The sequence below is a fragment of the Patagioenas fasciata genome, chromosome W, assembly GCF_037038585.1.
Source record: "Patagioenas fasciata isolate bPatFas1 chromosome W, bPatFas1.hap1, whole genome shotgun sequence".
NCBI lineage: Eukaryota > Metazoa > Chordata > Aves > Columbiformes > Columbidae > Patagioenas > Patagioenas fasciata.
Genome location: NC_092559.1, coordinates 54,679,546 through 54,695,456, shown reverse-complemented (window position 1 = coordinate 54,695,456; position 15,911 = coordinate 54,679,546). Strand labels below are relative to the sequence as shown.

The window sequence follows — 15,911 nt, the reverse complement described above, 5'->3', positions numbered from 1 at the left end:
TCAAAACCCCATCTAACTTCACCTTGAACACTTCCCAAGGGTGGGGCATCCACAATTTCTCTGGGCAACTGTTGCGGATATGTGATTTAGGGTTCTGCTTGACACAGAACAATGCTTAGATCACTCAAAGAAAAGTGCAACTTAGCAGAGTTCAATGGCAAGGTTCACTCTATTACTTACTGCATGGAAGAAATATGGCAAGCAGAATCAGGTGAGAGTTGTTTTAGAGTGATTTGTATGGGGACAAGAGATGTGAAAGGGTAGAGGGAGGCCCTCCCATTGAGTCACAAGGTTCAGAATGGACCCCCTTGCTTTTTATAATAAACTCCTTCTCAGAGAGGAGCCTAGGTGCAGCTGGATCCAAACTTAGCCTCAGACTTGATCAATGGTTTAAGTCTAAGAGACATAGAGTAAGGGAAAACAGGTAAGGGATTATATGTTTTTATGGCCAAAGGATTATATGTGCACACCTGATTCTTTATATCACTTGGCTAGGATTTCAAAGTTTCATCATTCTACATCTCAACCTGCTTACCTCCTCTCTAGGGGTTTGGTGCCAGGTCACTCTGAAGTCTGGATCCTAGGTCTCTCAAAACAAACTCTCAGGATTCAGAGTCTGTATAAATAAATAATTTAATGGAGTAGTATAGTAGAAGGGTTGGCTCACAGAATCATAGAATGTCCTGAGTTCCACAAGGATCAAGTCCAACTCCTGTCCCTGCATATGATAACCCCACAGTTCACACCGTGCGTCTGAGGACGTTGTCCAGTCTCTTCTTGAATCCTGTCAGGCTTGGGGCCGTGACACCTCCCTGGGGAGCCTGTTCAGTGTCCAGCACCCTCTGGGTGAAGAACCTTTTCCTAATGTCTAACCTAAACCTCCCCTGGCACATCTTCCTGCCTTTCCCTCGGGTTCTGTTGTTGGTTGCCAGAGAGAAGAGATCAGTGCTGGCCCCTCCTCCCCTTGTGAGGAAGCTGTAGCCACCATGAGGTCTCCCCTCAGACTCCTCCAGGTTGAACAAACCAAGTGACTTTAGCCGCTCTTCATGTGGCTTCCCCTCCAAACCCTTCACCAACTTCATAACCCTCTTCTGGATGCTCTCCAGTAGCTTAATATCTTTTTTATACTGTGGTGCCCAGAACTGTACACAGTGCTCCAGGTGAGGCTGCACCAAAGCACAGTAGAGTGGGACAATCACCTCCCTCGACTGGCTGGCGATGCTGTGCTGGATGCACCCAGGACACGGTTGCCCTCTTGGCTGCCAGGGACACTGTTGGCTCACGTTCAACTTGACATCAACCAGAACCCCCAGATCCCTCTCCACGGAGCTGCTTTCCAGCATCTCGTCCCCAGTCTGTAGGTACAGCCAGGGCTGCTGTGTCCCAGGTGCAAAATCCGGCACTTGCCCTTGTTAAACTTCATGCAGTTGGTGATTGCCCAGTTCTCCAGTTTGTCCAGATCCCTCTGCAGGGCCTCTCTGCCCTCCAGAGTGTCAATAGCTCCTCCCAATTTTGTGTCATCAGTGAAGTTACTAAGTAATCCGTCAAGTCCTGAGTCTAAGTCATTTATAAAGACATTGAAGAGTGCTGGCCCTAAGATGGATCCCTGCGGAATCCCGCTAGTGACTGGTCGCCAGCCCAACGTAACTCCATTTACTAGAACCCTTTGCGCCCGGCCCATCAGCCAATTGCTCACCCACTTCATTATGCACTATTGTAACCAAGATATTGACATTTACTTTAGGATAAAACATTTTTATGCCAAAATCACATCCCTTGATTAACTATGGTATGTTTAGATCCAGTTATTTCACTGAAACATCTTTAAGTTCTTAACAGTCGGAAGTGTTAAAGAAAATATTACTAAAAATGTTATTTGAAAGACAGTCAAATGAAAGTTACATTCCATTTTGCAGCATTATTTGTTCTGGATCATGTACCAATTTACTCTTCTACAGTGGAACATTCTGGATAATTGACAGAAAAAGTAATAAGGGAATTTGTTCATGCCAAGCCTATCAGAAAATACAGAAGGCTAAGAAGCAGCACCCTAGGACTACTGTATTCTAGCAGTGAATGACCACCATCAACCCTTTTTGAAGCACAAAAATTGAAAGTTCTACTTCTCTGAAAAAAAAGTTAAAAATTTATTTTGTTCATTGAGTCACAGGAATAAAATAATATCCTCTTACAAGTTATTTTAATTGAATACAAACTCTCTTGTAAACAATGAATATAAGTGATTAAAGCCAATGTTTATATACTAAAAGAGTACATACTTAGCAAGTATAATGGTTAAAGTGAAGAAACTTTACACAAGACCCTCAGCACCTTTTTAGCTTCCTTTTGGAGGAGAAGCACAGAGTGCAGTATTTTCAAAACTCAAGTCTAATCTGAAATAAACTGAATGTAAATAAAACTCAGCTAGAAGAACTGAGAAGAATAGAAAAGTTTCAACACTGAAGTCACCAATTGGAAGTGTTAATATTGTTAACTGGGCTATGCAATATTGCAACTTTATATTGATAAAATAAGCAGTAAACCTGTCATACTGAAATTCGGATTCCTGTTGTGTGTAAAAACCCAAGGTTACATACTGAGTAATGAACACACTCTTTAGAGGTACACTTAAAAGCCTCCAATAAAAGGGAAGCATAGTATCTGTTTGAATAACAAGTAAAAAAGTCTTTTTATGCCATTAAGTACAGGATGATTCAAAAAGATAGACCTAATTTGAAATCACTATATACTAATTCAACGATTGTCTCGATGTTGTCTGTACAGCAGGTGGAGGGAACACAGAGCATTTATAAAAAAGTTACTAAAACTTGATAACTCATTAAATCATTTGTAAATGTTTGTGTAATTGTAACGTGTTAGATCCATCTTTTTGAAATGCCCTGTATATTGGGGAGGAAATATTAAATGTTTATAATTGCAGCACCCTCTACATTCAGTGTGTGACTCCAGACACAAGGAAAAAAACAGTGTACAGTACTAGTACTGTTTAAATAACATAAGATTATACATTGCAGCATAATTAATACTACATACATACATTCTTAGTACATGCTGGTATATATGTTCTCAAACACATATACACACCCAGTCACAAGTGCACTTCACGCATCCTCTCACCCCTCCCCCCCAATTCATGCCCAGTCACAGTATCTGAAGGTAGATTGCTATGTTGTTCGGAGCTACCACTTTTTATAAAAGCACATGCTAAAAGATCATGTCCACTGTAATCTTGCAGCAACACTCAGAATGATCACACAAAAACCAAGAAAAGTTAGTGCGCACACAAAATTAAGCTAAAAAAAGTCTTTGGAGCTCCAATCACACAGTTAGAATAGCAATCCCACAATTGTAAAGACTAATTATAAGCTTTATAATTGATTAAGTCACACAGTGCTAAGAAATGTCCATTGACCCTTTTTTGTAAAGGGAATGTTGGAAGCCAAATGGGTAAGTTCAATGGATAGCTCATATATACACATGACCAGGAACACCCAAACCAGATTTATAGTCATTCTGAATCACGATGCACTTCTGAAGCATCAGCTCTGCAAATTGGGCAGGTACGATTTGCCTGTAAAACCAGAAATAAAATAAAGTTTAATGCACTGATAAATACACTTGTTATGGTAACAGTGTCTGCAACCTAGAAACAAAATGAAATTGCCACTCACAGTGATCAAGAGTACCCAAAGGGGGGGGGAAGAAAAATAAAACCAGTGTGCACCTGTTTTCTGTTACTTTAGAGTATGTGAAAATGACCTAAAAGTTTTATAAACTCAAAGGAAAAATACAGTGGACAGAGAAACCCACCATCACTAGAGAAGCAAGACAGAGGTGGAAAAAAGTCCCCTATATTAGGGCATCCTAGTCTTACTATCTCTTTGTCATGAATCACAGCTTTTCAGGCTCTCAGTACCCTATTATTCCAGCAGAAGAGCGGAAGTCTATCATGCAGGCTTGTCCAAAGCTTGAAAGTTGATTGGGTGGGGGAGAAAAGAGAAGGGTTTTTAGTAACAGACACAACACACAATCTGACTAAATAGCTCCAAAGCTGAACTTGTACAAAAGTTTTAAGTTTAGTCCTTCAGTGAAAAACTTGTTGAGAATTCACCGATTCATAAATAATTCATGTTGAAATGATCCTCAGGAGGTCTCTAGTCCAGCCTCCTGCTAAAAGCAGGGTCAGCTGTAAGGTCAGACCAGGTTACTCAGGGGTCTCTCCCAATAGGTCCCGAAAAGATCCAGGATGGAGGCTGCACAGCATCTCTGGACCCCATTGGATTATTTGTTCTTGTGTATTTCATGAAATTAATTCCCCTTCACATCTTAACATAACTGGTGTAAAGATGAATTAGGTACACATAATGCATCATAGGCTGCAATGTATATCCTCTCTTAACTTGCTATTCCTTCAGGTAGGCTAACTTTCTGTAACATGAGCTACACAATGAACTGAAATTGTCATAAGAAACATTAAACAGAAATTTTCTAGCTGAAGTGAAGCACATTTAGAAGAAAAGGATTTACAGCCTGAGCCTTCAGGGTGAATACTGATACCTAAAATCAGCAATTAGTAATAAAATAAGTCTATACGAAGAAGGGTCATAGATTTTAGGCATTTGCCAAGTTAATAAAAATAAGGTTCACAGATGTTAGGTGTTAGGCATTTGTTAGGAGTTAAGTCACAAGAATGGTATTTGTTAAGATAAGCAGGAGAAGGGTAGGAGACAATGCCCTTGCTCTCAGAAGATAAAGTGGCGACCCCAGCGCAAGCAGGTTACAAGCCAAATAACAAAGGGATATAATGCATATGCAAAGGTTTTATTGGAAATGTAATGAATACATATGATCTGGATGGATATAACCTGTGTCTGGGAATTGTTTGGGGCCCCCCAGCTAGACAAAAATTATTCCCATGGGAGCCGATGCATCAATAAAGGGTGCTTGCTTCTAAAATTGTAAATTGATCTGGTTTTAGAAGTTTCTTCAATTAGCCAATTTACAGTATCAATACAAGTTCATGTTTTCAAGTTTTTATTTGGAACCATTACTAAATCCTGCTTTAAAGAAAAAAGATTCCTCTTTTATTAATTTGACTCAAGGAGTTAGGATATCAATAAACAATAAGATATTGTGAAACATGATAAAATTGAGAGTTAAAAATACTGACAAGCAAAAAGAGTAATCCCTCCCTTGTTAATCTTACCCCATTCACTGTTTAACTTTTCTTCAATGAGTCTTCAGCATTATTTAACATGGATTTTTTTTCTTACTGTAGTCTAATATATGGGTACATAATTCAGTATAAAAGAGGATTTCCCCTGGCTATCTCATATCACCTGAAAAAGTCTTTCTGTGTAGGGTTTTATAACTATAGGCCTGGCAAAAATCAAAATGTCATATGTAGACAAGTCAAAGTTTGTTTTAATGCCTTCTATTGTTACATCACCAGCTTGTAATGGAATAGTAATTTTTACTAAAATTTAACAATGATAATGTGCTCTTTTGCTCAGTTTATCAATATGGGATGTGAATTTAAAGTGCAAAAGTTATTTTATCCCATTCCCTAAACAAGGTCTAAAACTTTGTGTTGACATAGTATAACTGTACTCCCTTTAGGCGCAGGTTACAGAAATCTTTCAATTAAAGAGAAGCCTGCCTAGTCGACACTGTTATGCTGAAGTGTTTTTTTCTAAAGTCAGTCATCCTGTAGCTAATGCTGTTGTTAAAAGTCAGCAATTTCTAAGCTTGGTTAGAAGCATCAGCACAAAATTGATTCACAAATACTACAGTTCACTTCAGAGTACTAAAAAAAATAATGCCCTCAAACTGTTTTTTTCCCATTTTACTGATCTCTAAGGGCTATCTTCACTACCCTTTGATTGCCAACTAAAAGTGCTTAATGTAACATAAGAGCTACCATACTGAGTCCAACCAAAACTTAATTTAACCAAATACTCTGAATTGAACAGTGACCAACAGCAGGTGCATAAGAAAGAGCACATATATTTCCCTAACACATTCACCTGCCTTCCAGTAGTCTGTGGGTCAAGTGCTTTTTGAGCCAGATGCAATGTCTTTGCATCAAAAACCCTGGGAGGAATTATTTATTTAAAAACTTATAAACCTTCACAGAATTTCAGCATCCATCATGTCATGGGGTACATGACACCCAATGGTCCTAGTTCTCTTTTCAGAAGAGAGAGCAAGCTGTTCCTTTTTTACCTTCTCTCCATGCCACATAGAATATCTCAAGTTGGAAGGGACCCATAAGGATCATTGAGTCCAACTCCGTGCTCCTCACAGGACTACCTAAAACTAAACCATATGATTAAAAGCATCATTCAGATGACAGGCTTGGTGCCATGACCACTTCCCTGGAGAGCCTTTTCCAGTGACTTTTCCTGACACAACTTAATTCCATGTCTTCGTGTCCTACCTATCACTGGTCACCAGAGAGAGGAGAGCAGCAACTCCCCCTCCACTGCCCCCCTGGAGGAAGTTGTACACTGTGATGAGGTCACCCCTCATCCTTCTCTTCTCCAAGCTGAACAAAGCAAGTGACTTCAGCTGCTCCTCATAAGTCTTGCCCTCGAGACTTCTCACCATCTTGGTTGCCCTCCTCTGGACACAATCTATTAGTTTGATGTCCTTCTTATATTGAGTAGCCCGAAACTGCACCCAGTGCTCAAGGTGGGGCCACACCAGTGCAGTGTAGAGTGACACAATCACCTCCCTCAGTGGGCTAGCTATGCTGAGCTTGATGCACCCCAGGACACACTGTTGACTGATATTCAACTTGCCATCAACCCAAACCCCCAGATCTCTTTCTGAGGGGCTCCTCTCCAGACTCTCGTCCCTCAATTTGTACATATACCCAGGATTACCCCATCCCATGTGCAGAATCTGACACTTGCTCTTGACATGTCTAAGATTTATGCAATTACATAGTTTAACAAGTTCAGTGTGGAAACATACTTCAGCCTTGCCCCAGACCAAAGACATGAATAGCAGGGGACTGACATTTGCATATATGTTACTTTGAGTTAGTTGACAATCACCGTATAAAACAGTCTAAATAAATATCTATGAATGTTAACATGCTAAAAAAATATATTTCAAGATAAAACAACTAGATATTTACAGTCATCTTGATTCTCAGATATGTTCTCCCACAGTATTCTGAACCCAAGCACATATTTCATTCAAATAAGTTATAGAGGAGAAGAAGAAGAAAAGAGAAGAAGAGAAAGAGAAGAGGAGAAAGAAAGGAAGAGAAGAGAAGAGAGAGAAGAGAAGAGAAAGAGAAGAGGAGAAAGAAAAGAAGAGAAGAGAGAAGAGAAGAGAAGAGAAGAGAAGAGAAGAGAAGAGAAGAGAAGAGAAGAGAAGAGAAGAGAAGAGAAGAGAAGAGAAGAGAGAAGAGAAAAAAGAAAAAGAAAAGAAGAAAGGAAGAAAAAATAAAAGAAAGAAAAGAAAAGAGAAAAAAAAAAGGTGTTATGGAAACATTTACACCAGTCCTAGATTCTGTAAATGCTTTAGAATATATTGAGTACTCTAACCCAAAGTTGTTTTCAGATACCTTTTTTTTTTTTTAAATCCTAGTGACAGAGAATGAGGAAAAGGCTGAGGTACTAAATGCCTTCTTTGCCTCAGTCTTTAATAGTCAGAACAGTTGTGCTCCAGGTACCCAGCCCCCCGAGCCAGAAGACAGGGATGGGGAGCAGAATGAAGCCCAAATAATCCAAGGGCGAATGGTTAGAGACCATTCAGTTTTGGGCCCCTCATCATAAGAAGGACATTGAAATACTAGAGAGAGTGCAGAGGAGGTGACAAAGCTGGTGAGGGGCTGGAGAACAAGTCTTAAGAGGAGCAGTTGAGGGAGCTGGGGCTGTTTAGCCTGGAGAACAGGAGGCTGAGGGGAGACCTTATCACTGTCTACAACTACCTGAAAAGAGGTTGCAGCATGGAGGGTGTTGGTCTCTTCTCCCAAGTAGCAAGTGATAGGACAAGAGCAAATGGTCTCAGGTTGTGCCAGGGGATGTTTAGATTAGATATTTGGAAAAAATTCTTCATGGTGGTAGTGCGTCTGTGATAACATATTTTAAAAAGTGTAAAAAAATGCTGCACAACAGCAGCCGGAGGAGTGAGAATATGTGAGAGAAACAACTCTTCTGACACCAAGGTCAGTGAAGAAGGAGGGGGAGGAGGTGCTCCAGGCACCAGCTTCAAGTTGCACCCGGAAAGGGTGTTCAGGCATTGGAACAGGCTGCTCAGGGCAGTGCTGGAGTCACCATCCCTGGAGGTGTTTAAAAGATGTTTAGATGAGGTTCTTAGGGACATGGTTTAGTGCTAGAGTTAGGTTAGGTTATGGTTGGACTCGATGATCCTGAGGGTCTCTTCCAACTGAAATGATTCTATGATTCTATTCTATGATTCTGTCATTATTCTTGATGCTTCATTAGCCAAATGACTACTGTTAATATCAAATCCAATACTTTATACACAGGCTATTCTACTGAATGCATGAGGCAGTTGTTTCCTTGACTTTATAAAGCCCAGAAATTATAGAACTCTCCAAGTCAAAAATGTATATTCTCTATAGGAATATATTTGTCAGCAAAGCACAAGAACTTTTTTGTTTTTAAAATATGTCTTAAAATGATGTAACATAAGACTGCATCTATAATTCTCTAGGAAATGTTTGACATGCTTCTTTCACATAGGACTGTGGAATATTTGACATTGCAGCACAGAGTACAGAAAGAGTAAAGTAAATCTGAATAGATTTTTTTTAAAAGTGAGACAAGAAATGAATGAATACCTTATTAGCAGTAGGTCTGGATAACACAGCTTGAACAGATGCCTCCCTATATATCGTCTTCTTAACTGTATTCCTATCTTTTTCACCTTCTGTACCACTGCTATTCTGTCAACTTATTGCGCTGTCCTGCTTCTAGGTCTTCCCCCAAACTTCTTTTGAAAGAATATCTCAGAGCATGCATAAAGCCATAATTTCATACTAAGTCTTTTTAATTAAATATCCCTCAATCATACCTTAGATTTACAAAAATACTTTTTTATTTGCCTCAAGAATTCAAATTCATAGTAATAGAAGGGATTTTTATAGAAGCACTTTCTACCAGTGAAGATCATTCTCTTCATATTCCTTTTAAAATGACCTTATTCCAATTATTATTACAAATAAATATCTTCTGTTAAGCACCAAAAAAATAATATTTCTATAGTGTAAGGAGACAACAAAAAGAAGACAAATTCAGCTTGTGCCCCTTTTTGTTACTTCAGAGCCTAAATACTAAAAATGAGAAACAAGAGATGAAATGGAGTAGAAAACTAAAGAAAAAATGAAACTACAAACTAGGACATTATAAATTGCATCCAACACAGATTTTATTTACCTTAAGCCATTTATCAACACACTTGGCATGAAACTCGTGGTTACAGGGTAAGACTCTAAGAAGCTGCCTTGCCTCAAAGTCACACATACACACTACACACCTAAAAAAAAGACAGCAAATATCTATAAACATTCCCATTTAATAACAATAATTTCTGTTCTATAGGCAACTTATAAGATGTGTTTGCAAAAGGATTTTTTAAAACCATTGGATTATCTACAGTGATCAAACTCTTGTGGAAATAGATCTCTAGTGGACCAGTGTAAAATGAGAATTGCTTTTGTATTGTTCACCATGGTTTCCAATCCCAAAGGAGACAAGGGCTCAAACAGTAAATCGATTGTATCACCATAAGTCAAAATAATGGAGTTCATGCCTGCTGATATAAACAGGTAGTGCAAACCCTATAGCATTTTTCTTTCAGTTTTAACTTTAATTTTAGACATATTAAAATAAAAACCTGAAAACTTACTTTGAGTATTTCTCAAAGCCATAACTGATTAAAGATCACACACTTTTACTATGAAAATTTTCTCCTTAAATTACATCTATCTTCTGTTGTACATGTTTTATAAACACAAATCTTCCCCCGGGGCATCATCAGCTTATGTGCTCGGGTACTTTTATTTTTCCTATTCCCTACTATATTAAAAATAACATTGAAGATTTCTCTAAGTGGAAGATCAGAGAAAAAATCTCTTCTGTTCAGTTTCAGACAGCATTGTATATCACTTTCACTGCCTCTCACTTGATCTAATTTTTCTGTTATGTAGCTCTTTCAAATAGAACTAGTCTTAAATATAAGAAAATATAACTGTAAACCTCAAAGACTGTCAAAAGCTCTTCCAGGAGCACTTGAAATTTTGGTATTTGAAAATATTTCAATATAGGTTGAATTTCAAGTTGATGATGGTCATTTAATATCTAGTATGCCAAAAAAAACCTTGGGAAACTTTTTAAAAATACTGAATAACTAAATTTGAACATCTAACTGAAGTGAGACCATGCAGAATTTTAAAGTCAAGAAAAATGATATATGATTTGAAAAATGGTTTAAGAAAATTTATCTTTTTTATTTGAGTGCTTTTAGAGCGCTTGTGTTACAGTATTTGCCTAGTTGAGGATGCAGCCTGAAGGAATGGAAATACGGTCACGTAAAGTATGTAAATTTGAGATAGATGTACTTACAATGTCTGTTCTGACTGATGATTGCTTGGATTGAACCTGTAAGATGGAAGTTGTTCAATGTCTGCCTTTGTCAGTCCTCGAGGTTTGGCTTCTCCTAGACGTTCTGCCAAATTCAGCAGTGCCTATGAAACAAATAATTTGGACTTTTTAACATTCTTTGCTCAAACAAGCTCCAGCTCTACCAGAAATTATTTTTTCTGCCGTGTCACTATCCCACCAGGTAGCACAACCCACCTCTCCATCAAGACGTTTAGTTTTGCTTCTCTCTCTCTACAACCACAAGTGCTATGAAAAGATGTCTCTCAAAATTTGATCACTGATGAATCCTTCTGAACTGCATAAGACAGTATCTTTGGGATTTCCAGATATCCATGACCTAACTGTTAATCACTTCAGCAGCTGTATTCACAGCTTGATACGTTTTGCTTTGGAAATGAACCCCCTTCCCCCATCCCCCACACAGTAGTGTGAGTAACTAGAAGAAAATGTCGACAAACTTCCTTTCCAGGAATACACAATGAGCCTAGCTCTATGAGGTCAAGAGTTTAAAGGGACAACTTTTGACTCCTATTCCACTTCTTGGGCTAACTGAATTGAGACATGGAGATTAGAGACATGGAAATAAAGGCATGACATCAAACCGAACAGAGACACTTTCTGATTAAATTTTGTACTTTTTCATACAGGTAGAACACTGTACCTAAGTGCTCCTCATGTAAATAAATTCTGCTCCCTCATGAGGGGCTCCAGAAAAGCATCAGTATCAATTTTATAGAGAACTGAAGCACAGAAATTAAGAGATTTGATGAAAGATGCAAAGAGTACAGATACTCAAATAGCCCAAAACCTGGAGCCCAACATGTCAGTCACAATATGATGCTTCTTTTAACTAGCACAAGAAGCATAATAGGAGAGCTTGTCATTAAACTGTAAATGCTATCTAACTGCATAAATAAAAACTGCTCTGAGCAGAAGCAAGGATGAATAGATATACGAGGAGAGGTAGGCAGCAGCTGAGGTTTTCTGAAAATAATCTGATGGCAATCAGTCTGAGAAGCAGTAAGGACAAGAGTTAGGATCACCCCTCAATTATATAAGACACTACTGACATTTAATTTTAAAATATGTGACTTGCTGTACTCTCCTTACTGTCAAGAGAAAATATATATTGAGATTCTTACCAACATCACTTTTACCTGAATTCATCCTATAATGTTAACACTAGTCTGTAAAGTTAGCAAGGTACATAAAAAGCACTAAGTTACAGCATATTCAAAAGAATAGGATATTTCTGCTCGATATTTAAAAATCAAGCAAAATACAAAAAGAAGAGTCACATCTACAATGGAAAGTTGAAGAATTTAACCAGGGCTAATCTGAAAGAACAGATTTTGGGGAAAGGCAATAGATACAAAATAAGAGTGTTTCTAACATCCAGTGCTAGAAAACAGTATGAAAAAATGTTTCTATATTTTGTCTTCATAAAAATTACATTTATTTAATCCTGTCTTTGTCTTTGAAAAGCAAAAGACCATTTAAGTTCATGTATTGAGTTAACCTCTGTTCCTCGTGAGTTCGTACTTCACACACCAACCTCGTAGTTTTCAACCTCTCCATCTTCCATGTCCAACTCAAAACTGAAAGCTGGTCCAACTGCAGGTGGCACTGGAAGTACTGATCTGTCAGAAGAACAAACAACAATTTGACTCAACATCTTCCTGAAAGAAGGCATGCAAGCATGTGGCAGAGGTAGAGTTATGTTATTGATCCTTTATAAATCAACTGTGGTGGTTGCAACCCCCCACCTCCTCTCCTGGGTAACTCCACTACCTGGCTACCAGGGCGATCAGGCATGATTTGGGGAAAACAATTCCCATTGTGCAAACGCAGCAAGACAGGGCACTGAGGTACCACTCCCTTGTGTTCCATGGTTCTTCCGAGAACAATTCCCCATTGTGTAAGTGCAGTGAAGTTGGGAAAATTGAGGCACAAGTGTGGTGAGTCAAGACACGAAGGCACGCCCTCCATGTTCTTGGAACTCCTGCCATATGGGAATAGACCCCTTTGTGTTTGGGAAAGGTAACGACCATCAATCACTGCTGACAGTTTGGTACACCTGCCCTTTGAGCTCTCCTGGACTGCAGTGAGTGGGATGCCCCTCAGAGACATCTCGTGACAAACCAACACTGTGAAGCTGTGGGCGATGACAGATTTCTGGAGTTTCAACAAATCACCTGTTGAGGAATGATGATACATTAAAGTAATTCGCTTGAGAGGGAAATTTTCTTTTTTATTTTACCTCCACATATAGTCCACATATATAAGCACAAAGCTATAGGTTAGTATGTGTGAATAGATTCAAATATACAAGGATTAATGCATGCGAGTATGTGTGTGTTTATAGATTTGTACATGTGCTTTTAATAATTTACCTCTGTGTGTGTCTATATGTGATTTAACTTTCTCTTTTGTAAGTATAGGGTGATCCTTGACATTATTGAATCAAGTAGTTGTTTTAATTATAACAAATCCCATAGAATTGTTTTAAATAATTTTGTTAATCAGTTGTTGATTAAAAGTTATTAGAAATTATATATTAAACTTGTGATCTACCTTAGTAAACCCTAAATTGCTGCTAGGTCAAATCTGTGTAACATTCCATTCTGTGATATCAACAAATTCTAAGAACCAATAAAAAGGTTAAATTTGAAATTAACAGTTAAAATTCAAACTAAAGGACTCAAAGGAAAGCTAATTGTGTCACTTTTTGATACTCGCTGTATTGCATTTGTAAACTGCATGTATATTGCTATGACAACTCATATTAAGGCTCAGTATTATTACAGAAATGAATCTATTGATAGCCTGCATCACAGAGTTAATATTAATATTGAACAGAGTTTCTGGTTTTAAATTTGACTTATTTAAATAGATAGAATATCAACATAAATAAATAACTCAAGTTCACTTAACTCCCCAACAGAAAAGCATTCAAGCACTAGAATAGAATAGAATAGAATAGAATAGAATAGAATAGAATAGAATAGAATAGAATAGAATAGAATAGTTCAACTGCCTGACCACTTTTGCTGACCAAAAGTTAAAGCATGCTATTAAGGGCATTGTCCAAATGCCTCTTGCCACAAATGCCACTGACAGGCTTGAGGCATCAACCACCTCTCTAGGAAGCCTGTTCCAGTGATTGACCACCCTCTTGGTAAAGAACTGTTTCCTAATGTCCAGTCTGAACCTCCTCTGATGCAGCTTTGAACCATTCCTGCACATCCTGTCACTGAATCCCAGGGAGAAGAGCTCAGCACCTCCCTCTCCACTTCCCCTCCTCAGGAAGCTGTAGCAATGAGCAATGAGATTGCTCTTCAGTCTCCTTTTCACCAATACACATTAAAAAGATAATTACAATGTAATACTGAGCCAACTTCCACATTGGCAGTAGACCCAACTATACATTCCCATGTAACATGGATTTGACCAGAGAAGAACTTCTTCAGATATAAAGACAAGAGTGTGCCATAAGAAGGATAAGGAATTACAGGAGGGAGTCTGGTGGCAGGCTACAAAGATGATTAGGGGCCTAGAGTACCTTTCTTATGAGGAGAGACTGAGACCTGGGTCTGTTCAGCCTATAGAAGAGAAGGCTGAGAGGGGATCTCATCAATGTTTCTAAATATTGCAAGGGTGGATGTCAAGAGGATGGGACCAGACTCCTTTCAGTGGTGCCCAACAATAGGATGAGGGGCAACGGGCACAAACTGAAGCACAGGAGGTTCCATCTGAATATGAGGAGAAACTTCTTTACCTTGAGGGTGCCAGAGCACTGGGACAGGCTGCCCAGAGAGGTTGTGGAGTCTCCTTCTCTGGAGACATTCAAATCCCACCTGGACACATTCCTGTGCAATCTACTCTAGGTGAACCTGCTTCAGCAGGTGGGTTGGACTAGATGATCCCCAGAGGTGCCTTCCAACCCCAACCATTCTGTGATTTTTCTGTTTTTTCTTTTAAGTTAAAAGAGCATCACCATCCCAAGACAGTAATATGGGTCAAAGTTTAATGCAAAACCACAGAAATAAAAAATCCACAGCACTATAAATGTCATTAGTCAGAAATGTCATTAGTCAGAAATGATTGTGACATACTATCCCTGAGTAGACATGCAAGCGGCTATACATCAGAGCAGACTTTGTTAGAATGCACACTGCAAAATATAACTTCACTGAATCATATATCCTGGTGATATTTTGATGCAAGTCAAACTACAGAGTCAGAAACTATAGATATTGTGGCAAAACAACTGACAAAGTTCAATTATCTCCCTGTCAATGACACCTTTAAAATAAATCCTCATTTTCTAAGTATTTTGAATTAATTTCGAAAACAGGACCTACAAAGAACAACAATTTATTCTAGAAATGGTTAATCAGGTGCAGAAGTTCAAAAGTTGTAACAGATTATCAGTTCAGAAGAAAGCAAGCCCTCCAAGCCAAAACCATACTCACACCCAGAAGGCTCCCCTCATTATGTTTCAGTAATTAATTAAGCGTAAATTGATTTGCCTGTTGTTTTGTTTTGGTTTGGTTTGTTTTTGTTTGTTTGGTTGATTGTTTTTTTTTGTATGGACTGTTATATCTTTATCCTACATAAGTAAACTTTAGGACCTAACCATGGGTATAACTCATAACCATTATCCAAGAACCAAGTGTAACATTCTACTTTGAACATCTTTAAGGAGATTTCAAAAGAAAGAAGAGGCATAGCAGATCCCAAAACTACAAACTACATGATTATCAAACTGTTCACTTGTACTTGTTTTTTTCCTTGCTCAGGTATGTATGATGTTCAAATAGACTGGTAACTTTAAAGATTACTACAAGTTTTCTTATTCCTTGAGATTGTCTGAACAGTCTGTACCCTGTGGTAGAGCCCAAACATTAAAAAAAAACACTGAGGGGATCAACTAGCTTACAGAGTTATTTAGTAGTCTACAAGTACAATGTGCTTTGGACTTACAGCACATATGGTAATAGGTTGGGATGGTACGAGTGTGGTGGTATTGGTTGCTGTGATCGGTATCTACTGCGCCCTGTGAGTCTTCGAGGCATAAAAGGTGGGTAAGGCTGTAAAAAGGAAGAAAAACTTCAATATTTTCTAGTCTTATTTAATAATGAAATTAAATGAAAAGTGAATGTCAAAATATATCTTAAATAAGGCATTATCAAAAAAAAAAGAACCAAACAAAAACCCAGCCCTGTTCAAGCCAAAAAAACCCCT

The 15,911-nt window shown here is 38.4% G+C and overlaps 1 protein-coding gene across 4 annotated transcripts in view; it reads right to left on the bottom strand.

Annotated features, from left to right (window-relative positions):
- Positions 1–2,171: 2,171 nt before the first annotated feature.
- LOC136114614 (E3 ubiquitin-protein ligase RNF38-like) overlaps positions 2,172–15,911 on the bottom strand; it is a 189,501-nt gene continuing 175,761 nt past the window's right edge. For 3 of the 4 annotated variants that reach the window (XM_065860004.2, XM_065860008.2, XM_065860009.2), the window contains 5 exons: positions 15,651–15,757; positions 12,220–12,304; positions 10,626–10,747; positions 9,438–9,537; positions 2,172–3,592 (listed from right to left, as the gene is read on the bottom strand). In XM_065860004.2, the coding sequence (XP_065716076.1) occupies positions 3,530–3,592; positions 9,438–9,537; positions 10,626–10,747; positions 12,220–12,304; positions 15,651–15,757 (477 nt within the window). In that variant the 3' untranslated portion in view covers positions 2,172–3,529. Of the gene's footprint in view, positions 3,593–9,437; positions 9,538–10,623; positions 10,748–12,183; positions 12,305–15,650; positions 15,758–15,911 lie in introns of those variants that run through there. The other variant, XM_065860005.2, reaches the window with a different exon arrangement.